This window comes from Ochotona princeps, chromosome 3, assembly GCF_030435755.1.
Source record: "Ochotona princeps isolate mOchPri1 chromosome 3, mOchPri1.hap1, whole genome shotgun sequence".
Lineage (NCBI taxonomy): Eukaryota > Metazoa > Chordata > Mammalia > Lagomorpha > Ochotonidae > Ochotona > Ochotona princeps.
Genome location: NC_080834.1, coordinates 89,333,587 through 89,350,944, shown reverse-complemented (window position 1 = coordinate 89,350,944; position 17,358 = coordinate 89,333,587). Strand labels below are relative to the sequence as shown.

Here is a 17,358-nt window from a genome sequence, read left to right as displayed (position 1 = left end):
CTCCCACACAGGTGCAGGGTCCCAAGGCTTTGGGCCATCCTCGACTGCTCTCCCAGGCCACAAGCAGGGAGCTCGATGGGAAGAGGTGCTGTTGGGATTAGAACCAGCGCCCATATGGGATCCTAGCTGCTAGGCTACCACCCAGGACCTAAAATTACTGTTTTCATGCATGGAATAGTCACTTGAAGGTGTGTGTTAATAGCCCCTCGAGTCTCCTACTCTGCTGTTTTCTGCAGCTTGAATGCCTGGCATCATGGCACGTTTGCCCCTGGTCCAGGAAAGTGAGACCCAGCTACTGATGACAGACCACTCACGGTTTAGATTGAATCTTTGGAAATAGCCAGGAAAACTGCAACGCACCGTACCCAGCTTTCACCACTCACCCGGCAGGAGCACCTCAGGCCTTTCTAACTTCAGGGAGTCCTACCAGATGCCCAGAACACACTGCAAGCTTCAAGGTTCACGTAAGCAAATCCCCAGAGGTAAGGAGTCCTGGAGGTGGATGGCAGTTTCCTTTGCCTATGCCTGCTCCTGTAGCTTCATGATGTGCTCCTGTGACCACACTGCTGGACCCTTCCAGTTTCTGTTTAACATGGCTAGGGGCTGTTAGCTTTAATTAAACAAACAAAAAAAAAAAGGGCTTACTGGTTTAAATGGGTGGACTGGTCATTTAGGTGATTCTTCATGTGTGACTTTTTGGTGGGTCTGTTTCAGGAATCCTGGCTGAACATTCGCTAACCTCTTGGTAACTGCTCTGTTATATTAGCCTCGGTGGCATGCATCTCTGGATATAAATGGGTTAAGCTCATGAGGATACTGTAACTTATGAACTATATATCAAGACTGGAACCCTGGAATGCTAGTGACTGAATAGTGGCAATATATTTTGATCACTTTCGTAAGGAAAGCTTTAGGCAAAAGGGGAAATCTGTTAACATTCAGGGGGGCCATGGACTGGGACTCAAGCCTGAACTAAGGAGGCTCTGTAACCAACTCCAGGTCAGCCTTCCCCACCTGGCTGTGTGGTAGCCAATCCTGTTGTCCTCTGTACCTCATCTGTCGTTTCATAAATGCTGTCAGGCCACAATCACGGACACTGGTAAAGGCTGACTTCCCTGTCACCAGTGAGCAGGGTGACCCCCGGCCCTCCCAGTGCTGTTGTCAAATGAAGCAGTCGTGTGCCCACTTCCAGTCCAAAAAGGAAGGCATGGCATCACAGGCCCACAACTACAGCCTAGGGGAGGAAAGAGGCCAGGGCCCATTTGCTGCAATGCCAGCCAGCGGTCAGCAGAGGGGCCCGCCCAGCGCCGTCTTGCTGTTCCTCCCCTTGTTCTGAGGAAGCAGGCTCCCACTGCCAAGCAGCAGGACAGAGGCTCATCTGCAGATATTTAGGCAACAGGTTAGGATAAAGGGCACAAGAAATGCTGTCTGTGCTGGTTGTAACCTCCCGATGTCCTTTCTCCGTTTCCCTTCTTCCTCTGACATGCTGTGAGGGAGAGGCAAAGTGAGCAAGAGCTTCCATCTGGTGGCTCACTCCTCAAGTGGCTGCAACAGCCGGGCTGAAGCCAGGAGCTTCCTCTGGGTCTGCCACGTGAGTGCAGGAGTCCAAGGTCTTGGGCCGTGCTCCGCTGCCTTCCCAGCTGCATAAGCAGGGAGTGGAGTCGCTCATGGGATACCGGTGCCCCTGGACCCTGTGGATCATTACCCTCCCCCCACTCTGACACCCGTGTTTTCCCGTCATGGTAGCTAGAAAAGGACAGACAGGAGGGCTCTCGGATGCAGAGGGTCCTAACTAACGTCCATCTCAATGGGTTTATTACAGTCACAGCGCACTTCATGAAGAGCTGGAGACTCCAGCGAAGCAGGACTAAGGAACACAGACGACTCCAAGCCAGTGGCTCTGAGAAGACCAGGCATCTTGCCTGCCTTCCCAGGGCCGTGTCCGAGGAGTCAGGCATCAAGTCTACTCAGGTAAGCTTCCCAAGCAGCTTTCCTGTACATCTCAGCTGCTTCTAGACGGTTGGCTGCCGCTATTATGCCCCGGCCTACAATGATGATGTCAGAACCGCGCTGCCTGATCACTTCTTGTGGGCTGTTGTACTGTTGGCCAAGATTATCCCCTGTAAAAACAGAAGATGCTGTTAACAGAAAAATTGGGAAGCCTGTCTGACATTTTCTGAGCACAACTACTTGTACTGTCACGCCCTGGCTTTCCATTCCTGTCTGTGGGGCAAATGGGTAAAACCAGGAGCTGCAGAAATCCAGGGCAGAGACCTGCTTGGCTGTGCTTGCTCTGCTGGGTCCTTGCGACATTATCGCTAGATGATGGACTGTTTTTTAAGATTTTTATTGCAAAGTGAGATATACAGAGAGGAGGAGAGACAGAGAGGAAGATCTTCCGTCTCACGATTCACTTCCCAAGCAACCGCAATGGCCAGAGCCGTGCTGATCCAAAGCAGAAGCCAGGAGCCTCTTCTGGGTCTCCCACATTAGTGCAGGATCCCAAAGCTTTGGGCCATCCTCAACTGCTTTCCCAGGCCACAAGCAGGGAGCTGGATGGGAAGCAGGGTTGCTGGGATAGAACCGGCACCCAGATCCAGTTACGTGCAAGGGTGAGCACTTTAGCTGTTAGGCTACTGTGCCGGGCCTGATGACTGATTTTTGATGTCTTAAGGGAGGTACTTTATCACTGAATTTCCTACATCCTGTAAATTTTGGATATTTCTCCTTCAATTTGTTTTTTTTTATTGTTCTGATGTTCAGTCTGTTGCATTTGCTGATTTACAGCTATATTCTGTTGATGTGCAAAGATATGATTGTGGTTTTTTTTTTTAATGATTTATTCATTTTTATTACAGCCAGATATACACAGAGGAGGAGAGACAGAGAGGAAGATCTTCTGTCCGATGATTCACTCCCCAAGTGAGCCACAACGGGCCGGTGCTGCGCCGATCCGAAGCCGGGAACCTGGAACCTCTTCCGGGTCTCCCACGCGGGTGCAGGGTCCCAATGCATTGGGCCGTCCTCAACTGCTTTCCCAGGCCACAAGCAGGGAGCTGGATGGGAAGTGGAGCTGCCAGGATTAGAACCGGCACCCATATGGGATCCCGGGGCGTTCAAGGCGAGGACTTTAGCTGCTAGGCCACGCCGCCGGGCCCCTGATTGTGGTTTTTAAAAGTCTGCTAAGCTGTGTCTGCAGCCTAACACAGGGCCGGAGCTGGAGGCTGCTCCGTGCACTGGATGGTGGTCCCACAAACATCTGTCCACTGATGAAGGTGAGCTGGAGTCCCCTACTGCTTACCGGCCTATTCCCTGTACATCTAGTAATGCTTGCCTTGTAAAGCTGGGTACTCTGCTGTAAGGAACATGTATATTTACACTGATACTTGAATTTCTTCATCACTGGCTAGACTTTGGTAACAGTTACTGTCTAAGTAGTTTACTCTGCTTGTTCCTGGGTCCCACCTGAATGGAATGCACTTAGCCATTCTTGGTTTCAGTCCCTGTGTGTCTTCACTGGTGAACTAGTGTCTTACCTAACAGCACATTCCTGGATCTTTTCACACTCTTCCTGATTGGGGAGGCCTGCAGTGGCTGTGGCGAGAGGTGAGACTGTGATCCCGGTCAGCTACCCTGCGGCCCAGTTGTCCCCACCGCCTGCCCCATTCTGCACGGGCAGGCATTGAACCTGGGACTCTCAGCCACTATGCCCAATCTGTCACCTTTCATTCAGGTAATGATTTTAGTCACTGGAAAAGTTATTTTGATGACTGGGTGTTTTTTTTTTTTTGCAAGTTGTATATTCTTGCACATTTTTATGATGGGAATCATCTTTCCTCGGTATGTAGGATTCCCCTAAACATTTTAGTACAGCTGGTCTGTGGTGATAATTTCCTGTTTTCTGACGGTGCAAGACCTTTATTTATTCAGTCACAAAGGGTAGTTTTGCTTATGTATCATTGGTTGGCATGTTTTTCCCTTCACAACATGGCACATATTCTTTGAGTCCTTCCTGGCCTGTGCTCTAGTTGTGGACCGGAAGAGAGCTGAAATGGGACTTGGCTCTTAAGTTTTTAGATTCCTTTGATGGTGTACTTCTGGTATGGGCGATAGTACCTTCCCTGCGGTGATAATTATACATCTAGGAGACAAAAGACCCTTTCCTGATGTTGTTTGAGTGTTGATTCAGTAGTACATTCTGACTTTAATTCCCTTTGAGGGCCTTAGCCTGATCTCCCTGTATCATCTTCTGCAGCAGGGGGTTGGGGGTGCAGGGTGAGTTGGTACCAGTAGTACTGATGGTGCTGGCCTTGAGTTCCTATGCATTGCTTTGGCGCTGTCCTACTCATTCCCCATTACACTGGCTGGATTTTGGAGAGCAATGGTTGGCAGCCTATAGCAACCTCCACGCCCAGCACTTAGACAACTCCTCTTCCCCTAGAACAGTGCTGCATGGAGAGGAGCCAAGGCCTACTTTAGTCTGGGCTGCCTGCTACAAGGGTGAGTTTGGAGCTTAAGGTTGCTGCACCCAACCACACGTGATCCTGGCCAGGCTGTAACTCTGTGGCTTGGGCTTGGAACCATTACCATCCGACCAGTGCAGATTTCACGGTGTCTCTTTGATACTCAACTCCCTGTGGCTGGAGCTACCGGCCCAAAGGGAGGGGTAGTAAAAATCCTTAGGAGCACAACCCAGGTCAGGGGGTGACCAGAGTTTTGTTTTGCAGGTGAATGCTAGGCTTGCACAAGCCTGGACGAAGCACTTCCCATCCGGCTGGGCATGGATGACAGCTTGATGCTGCTGCAGCGTCTCCATGTGTAAGTACTGGTCTGGGAGCAGGGGTCTCACCACAGCAGGAGTACACCAGCCCCAAGCTCACTCTCCTGCAGCTGAAGTCTTACTCCTTGGGGCGTAAGACCTGGCTCCCTCAGCTGACACTTAGGTCACAGGTAGTGAGTCATTTATGCTATCTCACAATGCCACAGGTCATCTGCCTGGTTCTGGGACAGAACTAAAGGTTTTACCTGGGGTAAAAGGTCTTTGGAGTTTTAGCTGGCCTTGGGCTGCACTGTATCCCGTGCGGTTCTCCTGCCTTAGTCCTCCCACATATGGGAGCAAAACTACATCTGTGTAGCCAGGTGGTCAAGGGCCTAAGGAAGGTTTAAAGGCTTGGTATGCAGCAGGTTCTACAGCTCACCACAGCAGGCCAGGCACTTAACTTCCTGAGCCCAAGAGGGATGCCAAGGTTAGCGGAGGAGTGACACAGGCAATTCTTTCACTGAAACCTGCCACTGGGCTGGTTTCCTTACCTTTCTGTGAAAGTAGCAGCTTAGTGCATGACTGTAATAAAAACTCTTTAAAAAAGAATGTTCAGGCACAAAGTCAGATACATAGAAATGTAAGAGAGGAAGATCTCCGTCTGATGATTCACTCCCCAAGTGGCCGCAACGGCCAGCGCTGCGCCGATCCGAAGCCAGGAGCCTCTTCCGGGTCTCCCACGCGGGAGCAGGATCCCAAGGCTTTGGGCCCTCCTCAACTGCTTTCCCAGGCCACAAGCAGGGAGCTGGATGGGAAGTGAGGCTACCAGGATTAGAACTGGGACCCCAGGCATGCAAGGAGAGGACTTTTGCCACTACGCCTCCGTGCCAGGCCCTGCGTGAACATTATTGTTCTGCCTCCTCAAAGATGTGTTTTGTTGCAAAAATAGTTTGAAATATGCACTTTGAAGACCTCTCAAACAGGTGGATGAATGGACAGAAGTCTCCAATTACACCAAAATGAACTGCATTTCCCACTAAGTACAAAAAGGAAAATTAAGTCCTGCTGTTCTAGAAGTGTTTTAAAAAGTTAGGCCCTAATTATCCTACTTAGTCATAATACTGAGGGGCAAACAGGCACTGCCTGCTTTTGGCCACCACATTGCTCATGTGCCTGTTTAGAGTATGGACGTGAGGTGAACTCCACACGCAGGGACAAGGTTACCAGATGGCAGGGCCAGGAGCCCAAATCGTCTGCAAAATGCCGAGTTGTCCAATACGAAGGCAACTAGCATTAAGGCTTAGAATGAGTTGTCCATATAGTATCTACAATCTGAGGCAGCACAGGAACCTACAACATTCTTTGTTTCCAGAGGGACATCTATTTTCTTAATTTGAAGAGTGCTTATGTTGTATATACAATTAGTGCCCTTGAGGTTCTTGGGGGATGCTAAAGGGCTGGGATTGTGGCACAGTGAGTTAAGATGTGAGCATTGGGTTGAGTCCCAGCTGTTCAGAGCCAGCTCCTGCTAACATACTTTGACCTATGCCAGGCTCCTGACCAAGCAGCCATTTGAGGGTGAAATGCTGTCTTTAAAATAGATCAGCTGGGCCCACAGTGGTGGCCTAGCAGCTAAAGTCCTCACCTTAAACACCCCAGGATCCCATATGGGTGCCAGCATGTGTCCTTGCTGCCCTGCTTCCGGCCATCCTTGACTGCTTTCCCAGGCCACAAGCCTTGGGACCCTGCACCCATGTGGGAGACGCAAAGAAGCTCCTGGCATGTCACAGTGCCAGCCGTGGCAGGCACTTGGGGAGTGAGTCAGCAGATGGAAGAGCTTCCTCTCTGTATATCTGATTTTGAAATAGAAATAACAATTTAAAAATCCTTAAAAATAGATCAGCTGGGTCTGGTGGAATGGATCATTGGCTAATCCTCTACCTTCCCATCCAGCTCCTTGTCTGTGGCCTAGGAAGGCAGCCGAGGATGGTCCAAAGCCTTGGAACCCTGCACCGACCTGGAAGAAGCTCCTGGATTTTGATCGGCTCAGCCGTGGTGACCACTCGGGGAGTGAAAGTGGATGGACAATCTTCCTCTTTATAATATGATGTGCCTTTCCAATAAAAAAAAATACATCTTAAGTATCTTTTGACTTCTGTCACAACAGCGAGAAACCAGAGATGACAGGTTTTTCTGAGGGGTGATAAGTTTTACAGAGACTCTAACATTTGATCATCACATTCTGGGGGACAGAGAAGGACTATTACCAAGTACATTCCAGGAGCCACCACGGGCAACCACAGCCATCCACTCAGCAGAAAAAAGCTTAAGTGAGTCTAGAGAACATTTACATATTCCTATAACCTAGACTCCCTGACTGAGCAGACTCTCTGAGCATCACTGCTTTTCAGCCACACCACCTGAGTTTACTTCCCAGGCTTGGGCACGCTGGGAAAGCAGAGTTCCTGACCTCCACGCTGCAGGTTCATTCAGAACAGATCATTTTCAACAAAAGTGCTTTTCTACATTTTAATTCTAAAGTTACACTGCAAGCTACTTTGCAAACCCAAGAAGGCTTCTCTTTAGCAAGCTTATAGCATCAGCAACAACGAATGCATGAACTTACCACCTGCTTCTAACTGAACTCCTGGAGTTAAGTGAAGGAACTCTGGCTTTGGGCTAACACGGGATCCGGAGATAAAACCAATCACAAATTCAGAATGTTCCTCGGCCATTTTAACCTAAATGGGATGTAGTAGACCATATCATGAGAAGGCATTTAATCAGAACAGCTGTAAAGGGAAAAAACCCTCTAGTAATTAGTTTAGAAACTGCTATATTACTGGTAACTTTTCCCATTTCATACATATAAGTTTAGCACAAGCTAATATCTAAAACAGGTCACCTCACATAAGTGAAATGTTTCAGCAACAGGCCAGCGCTGTGGTGCCAGCATTCCAGCCCGCTCCCTGCTTTCATATTTGAGATATAAAGTGCTATTAACTACCAGCGCTGGCACTGTGGTGTAGCGAGTAAAGCTGCTGGGACAGCGGAATCCCAGAGGGCCGCCCGTTGGAATCCCAGATGCTCTGCTTTCCAATCCAGCACCCTGCTAATGTGACTGGGAAAGCAGCAGAAGATGGCCCACATTCATGGGCCCCTGCCATCCACGTGGGAGACCCAGGCTCCCTCCTAGTGCAGCCCTGTCCTCCACAGTCATCTGGGGAATAAAGAAGCAGATAGAAGTTCTCTCACTCTCCCCCTCCAATTCTTTCAAAATAATCTTTTTAAACAAAATGAGAGTAGCTATTCAGGCACCCTAAACAACTGGTATTAATCACTGTCACCCTCCCAAGAGCTGACTCCCCAGCAGAGCTGCCCAGGACCCTGAGGCAGGCACTGTCTTGTGGCCCCAGGACGTGCAGGTGGAACAGTGCTGGCTTTCCTCACCCCAATCTTGAGGTCACTTACTGCTGCTGTAGTGTAGCTGCCGGTGGCCAGGCTGCCAGCGGAGCTCATCTCAGCGATAAGCAGGCACCCCCGGTGCAGAGGCAGTCCCACTTCCTGCAGGCCCTTCACAACTCCTGCGCCAGGCACCACGTGGGCATTGACGAGGTCTGCCCAGGAAGCTATTTTAAAAACACCACCTAACAGGGAGAAGAAAAGGTAGTTTCCAATTCCACACCAAAATCTCTAATCATTTACCCTAAATAACAATGCAAAACAATCTCCCAGTAGCATTTCTGAGAGGGCAGTATGTTTTTAAGACTGGGGACCAGTGTGATAGCTCAACTGGCTTATCCTCTTCCTTCCAGTGCTGGGATCCCCCAAGGGCACTGGTTCGTGTACAAGCTGTTCCACTTCCCATCCAGCTCCCTGCTTGTGGCCTGGGAAAGCGGCAGAGGATGACCCAAAGCTTTAGGATCCTGTACCCACTTGTGAGACCTGGAACAAGCTTTTGGGTCAGGTTTCAGAATGATTCAACTCAAGGTCATGCAGCCACTTGGGGTGTGAACAAGCAGACAGAAGATCTTTCTGTCTCTCCTCTCTGTAAAGATGCCTTTCCAATAAAAGTAAAAAAAAAAAGCTTTTAAAAAAAAGGGGGGGAGGAAAAACTCCAGACGATTCTAGCCAGGAAGAATCAGCTATGTGTCCAGGCGGAGAACAGAGGGTGAGATGCTTGCAACTCCTCTGCCCGGTGGGTCCCCAGGCTCACTAATTCCGGACTGCTTTCTCCTGCAGGCAGACAGCAGGGAAAATAAAGCTCTTGCTATTAAAATGGCCTCCAGGGAAGATGGGCGTTTCGGAAGTCTGTGTTCGCAAACTCCTCCTTCAGAGGCCACGGTTTCCATTCCGCAGCGGCTTCCCTCTCTCCACATGCCCATGTGTTCTCTTAGAGCTCCTTGACTTCTCAGATTTCAGCAGGCAATTCTGTTCATCTTACAGGGTAGCAAAAAAACCCCGATTTCTGCAAAAACTACGCCAACTCAAACACAGAAAGGTTTTAATAACTTCTGGTCAATAAGCCAGCCTATAAGCTAAGCTCGGCCATATGCATGCATTAAGAAAAATCAACACACCTCAAAGATACTTAGGATGAGTGTCAAAAAATACGACCACGTATGTTACAAGACCAAGTAAAAAAGCATTATATATGTATACAGATAACATCACTGTTAGATAAAAAACAAACAAACAAAAAAAGCAAATTTACATAGGATAGTACTTATCACTATTTTTCAAGTTCTAGTTGGGGGAAAAAAAGTCTGTCAACAGATCCTTCTTGCCTGAAGACAAATGGTCACTTTTTGTGCCATTCTCTCATATGCTGTATCTGTAACTTGTTTTCAAAACTCAAGTTCTGTTAGGGCCATTGCCATCTTAAGTCTGCCCAGAATTCACGTATCCTGCCTTCTGGCTTCAACACCTCGCTTTTCTTATTCTTAAAGATTTATTATTTTTTTAACTGGAAAATTAGATTTACAGACTGAAGGAGAGACAGAAAGAGCGATCTCCCATCCACTGTTTCACTCCCCAAGTGACCACAATGGCCAGAGCTGAGCCAGCTGAAGCCAGGAGCCAGGAGCTTTCTCCAGGTCTTCAACCTGGGTGTAGGGTCCCAAGACTTTGGGCCTTCCTTGACTGCTTTCCCAGGCCACAGGTAGGGAGCTGGATGGGAAGTGGATACAAACCAGCGCCCATTTGGGATACTGGCGTATGTAAGGCGAGGACTTCAGCCACTAGGCTACCACTTTGGGACTGCAGCTCACTTTTGTATATTAAAATTATTCCTACTGCATTTGCAGTAAAAGAGGTTTACATGGACAGTTAACCACCTCACATCTGCAACAGGCTTACTGCCCAGGTCAGCTACCAAAGTCATCTCTACCCTGGCCACAGCAGGTGGTTTGGGGTGGGCAGAGAGAGTGGGCCTACCTGAGGAAGACGTCAACAGAGGAGAAAGCAGAGTTGACAGATGGAGAGAAAGCAAGTCCAGAATCGCTCGAGTTCCTGGATCCAAACACGCTGGACAACCTGCTTTAGGGCTGGACTTTCGGGCTTATGAGGCAAGACACTTCCTTTTCTTCTTCAGCCAGTTTTAAGCTGGACTTGATTCTTGCTGATTCCTCAACATACACTTACCTTCATACTGCTTTTTCACTGTGTTGCCTATATCTGCAAATTTCCGGTCTTCAAATACTAGAAACTCATGGCGTTCTGCCAGCATGGTCAACTGCTTCACCACATCCAGCGTGAAATCACTGAGAATGTCCACATGGGTCTTGAGCATGCAGATGCTGGGTCCCAACATGTCAGCCAGCTCCAACAGCTCTCGGGCCTCGGACACATCAGCGGACAGGCACAGATTGGTCGCCTTCTTCTCCATAAGCCTGAAAAGCTTTGATGCCACTGGGTGGGCCGCGGGCAGCTCGGCACGCGCAGCAAAGCTGAGCTCTTTGGGTACTGCCTTCACGGAAGGGAGAGAGCCATTAGGATCGGCTGCCGTGAACACATTCTCCTGAATAAACCTCTTCACTCGCCCCACCGTCAGGGCATCAATTTTTTTCTGCTGCTCCAGAATCTCCAGCATCTTGGACAGCGTGCACACCGAGTGCAGGCGGATGCCGTGCGACTGCAGCTTGTCCTTGCCGCCCTGCTCCCGGTCCAGCAGCACAATGGCGTCCGTGACCTTCAAGCCCTCCCTCTGAAGCACCTCCACGGTTTCCAAAACACTGGAGCCACTTGTGACGACATCTTCAATGATTAAACATGTGTCTCCCGGGTTAATTGTTCCTTCCACAAGGCGCTTAGTACCTAGGAAAGAAAACATTCTATTGATTGCAACTTTGAAGGTTGGATGGTTTAAGTCTTGTCTGGCAAGCCATTTGGAGCTAGTTCTTCATCTTACTTCTGAGTTCTGATGAATCTTCAATGTGCCAATGATGACTGCTTTCTTTGCTGTCTATATTCTGTCATTTACACACAGAATATTTATAGTCAAACTGGGAAACAACCATCACTTAGTGCTTCACGGCCACATTTTCAAACATGAAATTTCTTGAAAGATCAGGAACATTAAAAAGCAGAATAATCCATCATCAATGAAATCATTCCTTTTTCTATCAAACATGTATCACTCACCATCAGTCACACTGGCCATCTGAAGCTATGAATTCAGGAGGGAAAATATTCAACAACCTAACCTGTCTTATGAATTACTTAATACAGTATGACTAAATACAAACTGTACTACAGGCTATACCAAGATAACCACAAAATACAGACCACAGCTATACAGAGCCTCATCGGAGTAGATACATGCTTCCCACTACCTGTGTCTTGTATTGAAACCCAAAGTTGGTGGGCTTTCTGCCGCCTGAGATGTGCCACAAGTACTGCCTTGGCACTTCCATATCCCTTTCCTCCCCTTGATGCGCTGGGAAACCCAAGTGAATCAGCTTAGAGTAGACACAGAATCCTGGGCACTTATAAATAATCACATTCTAGAAACACTTTTCAGGACATATAATAGAAATAACAGTATCCTACTGGCAGAGATCCTTGAGATAGCTCAAAAAATGGGACATGGGCCTACCATCATGGTTTTCGCCTTGTAAGTGCCAGCATCCCATATGGTACCGCCACTCCCCTCCAGCTCCCTGCTTGTGGCCTGGGGAAGCAGTAGAGAATGGCCCAAAGCCTTGGGACTCTGTACCTGCATCAAAGAACTGGAAGAAACTTCTGGCTTCAGATCGGCTCAGCCCTTGCCGTTGTGGTAACTTGGAGAGTGAACCAGGGGATAGAAGACCTTTCTCTGTCTCTCCTTCTCTCTGTAAATCTCACCTGCCTTTCCAATAAAAACAAATAAATCTTAAAAGGGGGAGGGGAAGGTGGAATACTTTGGTATTATCTTTTTATTACAACCTCAAACAAAAACAAACACCAAACAATTCAATCTCATTTATTTTACATCCTCTGCCCCTCCATGATTTTTAGAAGTAAATCCCTGTTAGAGTTATAAGCCAGTTTAAACTATTCCAAAATCTGCCAAGTTCAGCAAAATTAAGCTTCAACAGTATAAATTGCTGAATGCTAAAATGAAAATAGACACGAAACAGCTGAATAGTACCCCTTAGCCATTTTAAGCTGTATAGCAGCCGGTTCTGTGGATAAACTAAAATTGAAATGTCAATGAAGTAGTCACAGGATGTGGTTAAGAACTTGCATTTTTTAACATATTGGTTACTCAATACCATGTCAATTAATTTGATAAACTGTTGTTGATGATATGTTGTGGTTTTTAATTGATCAGGATGATAGTCTGCCAGCTCTGCCTTCAGACCAGAGATGGTCTCCCCAAGAAATCATTGAATTTATCTGGACAATAAGATGCTGGACTCTATGCTTGCAATGAAAGAATCTTGACTGAATTTGAACTGTAATACTGCACCAAGGTGGAGGAATCCACCATGGAGGGAGGATATGGGGAGGGGATGGGGGAATCCCAGAGTCTATGAGACAGTGTCACATAAAGCAATGTAATCAATAAAAAAAAAAACAAATTTTAAAAAAAAGTAAATCCCAGCTAGCGAGTTTCATCATAAAACTATGTAGAGTGGCCAGCACTGAGGCACAGCAGACTCAGCTAATGCTTGTGATGCCAGCTTCCCACATCGGAGCGCTGGTCTCAGTCGCTTTTCTGATCCAGCTCCCTGTGAATGCACCTGCAAACGCAGCCCAAGTACCTGGGCCCCTGTCACCCAGTCAGGAGCCCTAGATGTAGCTTCAGTCAGGCCATTAAGCTGTTTGGGAAGTTATCCTTCTCCGTCACTTTGCATTTCAAATAAATAAATAAAATTTTTTTTGTGTGGGTACGGGGTCTCAAGGTTTTGGAAATAATAAATCTTTTAAAAAAAGGTTTTAGGGGCCAGCATTGCAGTGCAGCAAATTAAGCAGCCACTTATGACACTGGTATCAGATACTGAAACATCAGCTCAAATATCAGCTTCTTTGCTTTCTCTGCACTCCCTGCAAGAGGCTGGGAAAGCTCCAGATGATGCTCATGTACTTGGGCTCCCACCACTCACACAGAAGATCCAGTTATAGGCCACGGAGTTTGGTCTGGACCAGCTCCCAGCTTTCGAGGAGTAAACTGAGAGGGAAGATCTCTGTAATTCCACCTTTCATATAAAAAGTTTCAGTGTGTGTGTGTGTGTGTGTGTGTGTGTGTGGTTTCTTTGTTGTTAATTTTTATTGGAAAGGGCAGATTTACAGAGGACAGACAAGGAAAGACCTTGCATCTGCTGGTTCAATCCCCAAGTAGTTACAAGGACCAGAGCTGAGCTGCTCTGAAGCCAAGAGCCTCTTTTGGGTCTCCTGCAAGGCTGCAGGGTCCCTAAGACTTGAGCAATCCTCCACTGCCTTCCCAGGTCACAAGCAGGGAGCTGGATGAGAAGTGGAATAGCCAGAACACAAGCTGGTGCCCATATGGGATGCCAGTACTTGAAGCTGAAGGAATAGCTTGTTGAGGCTGGCACTAGCCATTCACATAAATAAATATTTTAACAAAATGTTTAGAATGCATCTGTGAAAGATAAGGACTCTTTTACAAAATTATTACTGAACCAATATAAAAGAACACAAAGCTCAGTAATTCTTTATTATTAAATATGAATTCAATTTAAGTACTGATTTTCAGATTTTAAATCAAGCACACCAATAGTGTATGCATCCCATCAAACTCTGAAGTTTTTATCTTGCTTTATGAGACTAAGTGTATTCATGCAGCACTCTTCATGGAATTTACACACACACTGGAAGTGTTTTTAGAACATTCTGCTGAAGGGAAACACCTGGTAAGGGTGATTTGCAGTCAAGGGTTTTGCAGATAACAATGCAAAATATAAAGTACCCCCTTCTCACTGCCTCATCAATGCAAAACATGTCACCCCTAAACTCTGAAGGAAAGGAGATCCTTCTGCAGCAACAGTTAACAAGCTGTGAAGCAATGCTAAATGACATGAAGCATACTCCAGAGGAACCTGGTAAACCACCACTGCCTAAGGAAGAAAAATGTTAACAGTGTTGGGTTACAGATTTAAGGCTTATGCTTTGATATTTTACCATAATCTTTGCTTTCTTTCCTTCTAATAAGCATTGGAATTTGATTGGTTGAACAGATAACGGTAGCCAGCGGCAAAGCTGTGTAAGGTACTCCACACACAGTGTCAAAGCTGATCCCCGCATTTTGAGCAGTTTGGAATAAGATGTCTGCGACCTGTAAGAGAATAAACAGAAACTATTTTCAGTATTGCGGAGAATCAGGATGGCAGAATAGGGTAAGGACACGTTTAAACGTACGGGGAAACAGTGAATCAGGATGAAGCAGAGGACATATTCCAGGAAATAGGAGAGGACAGAGTAACAGCAGAGGGGTACCTGGAGACTGACATACACAATAAAGCAGCGAAAACAATGGTGTGGTGTTGCTGTGACTGATAATCCAGTGACATTCAGCAAACAGCTGGAACTCCACCAGCAACCAGGTGGGAAGGGATTTTCACTGGGAGCTTGGGAGGTGAGCCCAAAGAACTGTCCATTCTGCTGGGCCGTTTGACCAGGAGCAAAGACAAAGCAGCAGATCCCAGACAGGAAGTGCAAGAACAGGGTGGATTTCACAGCCTAGTCAGCCCCCTAGAGCCAAATTGGGCACCATTTTGCCTAAGGAGGAAAAAGCAAGGAAAATTCAGACTGAGCATAAACTGAGCTCGGAGTGAACTCATTTCTGACTCAATGAACTGCAGCAATGCAGCATAGTACAGGTTCCACCCAAGACAGGTCTGGGTAGCCCTCAAACCTGGTGGCCAGCAGATCAAGAACTCTAGTAGTGGTACATCAGATGCCATTTTGTACACTGTGGCAAAAGCTTTAGGACTACAGGGGACAACAGTGAACTGTGCATGTGCTGAGCTCATGAGAACTCACTGAGTTAAGTGGATTACACTGGTCCCGCAGGAAAATAATACCAACACTGGCACCGTATGGGTTAAAATAGGTCCATGTTGCACCCAGACCTAATGTTCAACAGGTTCCAGCAAGATCAGCACCAACAATAACCTAGCTATATAGGACACCTGGTGTCTCCCTAATTCTGGAACCTGCTCCAACTGGAAGTGGGAGAAAGGCTGTACAGACAACAGTGCAGCCTCAGCATGGTATTCCAGGAGGTGGAGACTGGTGAGCCAGGAGCTGGGGCAGGAGTTGGAACTACAGAGTTCTTTGTGGAAATCTAACATAAGAACCCAGACCTGGAACTCGCTGGAGGGAGTGGCACAAGTGGCTGCAAAGAGCTGTGTACCAACAGCAATAAGTAAAATCAAACTGTAGACCTGCAGGTAACACAGCTTAGAAACCTGCCCCAAGGAGAAGACTCTGCTAACCAGAAGTACAATGACCAAGAGCAAAAGAAGAGACAAAGGCATAATGAATATTACTGAAGACTCCCCTTCAAAGGGGCAAAACCTTATGCCAACCTCAGGGTTCACTGAGGAAGACATCGAGAAAATGAGGGACACAGAATTCAGAAAACTCATCAAAGTTTCTGATCAACAATGAGAAGCACATACAAGAGTTCAAAGCATTTAAGGAATATATTACACAAGAAAAAGCAACAATAAAGCAAATCAGAGCTGATATATCAGAAAGTAACAACACAGTAGGGCAAATTAAAAGTACAGTGGAGAGTCTCCAAAATAGAATGAAGCAAGCCAAGCAAGCAGAACAAAGAATCTCAGAATTGGAAGATATTTCCTGTCACCAGGGGGAAGCAAACAAAAAGCTGGAAGCAGAGCTGGATCAGGCAAAAAAAAAAAAAAAAAGTATTCAAGAATTGAAAGTCACAATTACAAGGACAAATCTAAGAGTTATGGGAATCCCAGAAGGTGCAGAAAGGGAAACTGGTTTTACAGATATATTTAACGAAATAACAAGGGAAAATTTCCCTAATCTGGAGAAAGAATTGGGAAATAACATCCAGGAGGGGCACAGAACTCCCAACAGGCTTGATCAAAAGAGATCTTCACCACAACACGTGATCATAAAGCTCTCTTCAATTGAACATAAGGAAAAGATCCTGAAATGTGCACATGAAGATCCCTGATGCCAGCCACCGCGTGCATGTGGTGAACTGTCCCCAGGCCTGTCAGGCCTGCCTGGGCTCTTGAAGCTGCTCCCTTCAGGGAGAGTACACAGACCAAGGGGGGAGGTCTCCGTGACTGGGCAGGCTCAGGGTCCACCCACCGCCCTCATTGGTGGATGGGATTGGGGAGGGGCACGACCTAGATAGTGGGGTTTGAACTACCTGCAGCCTGCTGGCTGCTGAAGGATCTCAGGCCAGGGCATCTTCATGCTCAGATCCCTGACGCCAGTCACCATGTGCATGTGGTGAGCTATCCCCGGGTGGCCAGCGCGCCATTTGGCACCAGGCTCCATCTGCTAGCCACCCAGCCAGGGAGCTCTGGGGTTTTGGTTCTTTGAATCGCTGCTTAGGTAGCTCCAGGTTGAACCCACTGTGCCTCTAGGATGTGAATCAATCCTAAAGATTCCCAATGACAGTAACTCTTCCTTTGAAGAACTTGTAATCACTGAATAATGCTGTCCACCAAACACCAGTCCACGCAAAAGCCAAGGCTTGGGGCTTGTCTAGCAGGATCATATCCTATTACCTGACATGATGATGGATGAGGAGACGGGTCACATTAGGCAAGGCCATGACATTAACTAGCACCATATCCAGGGGTAGATTCTGGGGGGGATGCGTGGGCCAAACCCTCTAGAAATTCTAGCCCCACTGGTTAGCTCAAGTTAGGGTGGTGATGGACTAAGCTAGGTGTGACCAAGGAGCCTGCCATCAATCACAGATAAAGGAACCGACAACAGTCTGGACTGGTCAAGGCAGCAGCACCCGAATGTGCATCCTGAATTGGGTGTGGGGTGGGTTGGGCTGCAACATTCACCAGCTCACACAAGGCCAAACAGAAGGCCAGACTGTGCCAGGCACTAGCCTAAAACCCATTGGCATGTATGAGAACTGGGTCTGG

General features: G+C 47.4%; 1 protein-coding gene across 1 annotated transcript in view; it reads right to left on the bottom strand.

Annotated features, from left to right (window-relative positions):
- Positions 1-1,886: 1,886 nt before the first annotated feature.
- The window catches only part of UMPS (uridine monophosphate synthetase), a 28,817-nt gene continuing 13,345 nt past the window's right edge, over positions 1,887-17,358 (bottom strand). The window contains exons 2-6 of the mRNA XM_004578263.2: positions 14,384-14,537; positions 10,403-11,074; positions 8,231-8,406; positions 7,386-7,500; positions 1,887-2,120 (exon numbers count right to left, since the gene is read on the bottom strand). Of these exons, the coding sequence (XP_004578320.2) occupies positions 1,951-2,120; positions 7,386-7,500; positions 8,231-8,406; positions 10,403-11,074; positions 14,384-14,537 (1,287 nt within the window). The 3' untranslated portion in view covers positions 1,887-1,950. The remainder of the gene's footprint in view (positions 2,121-7,385; positions 7,501-8,230; positions 8,407-10,402; positions 11,075-14,383; positions 14,538-17,358) is intronic.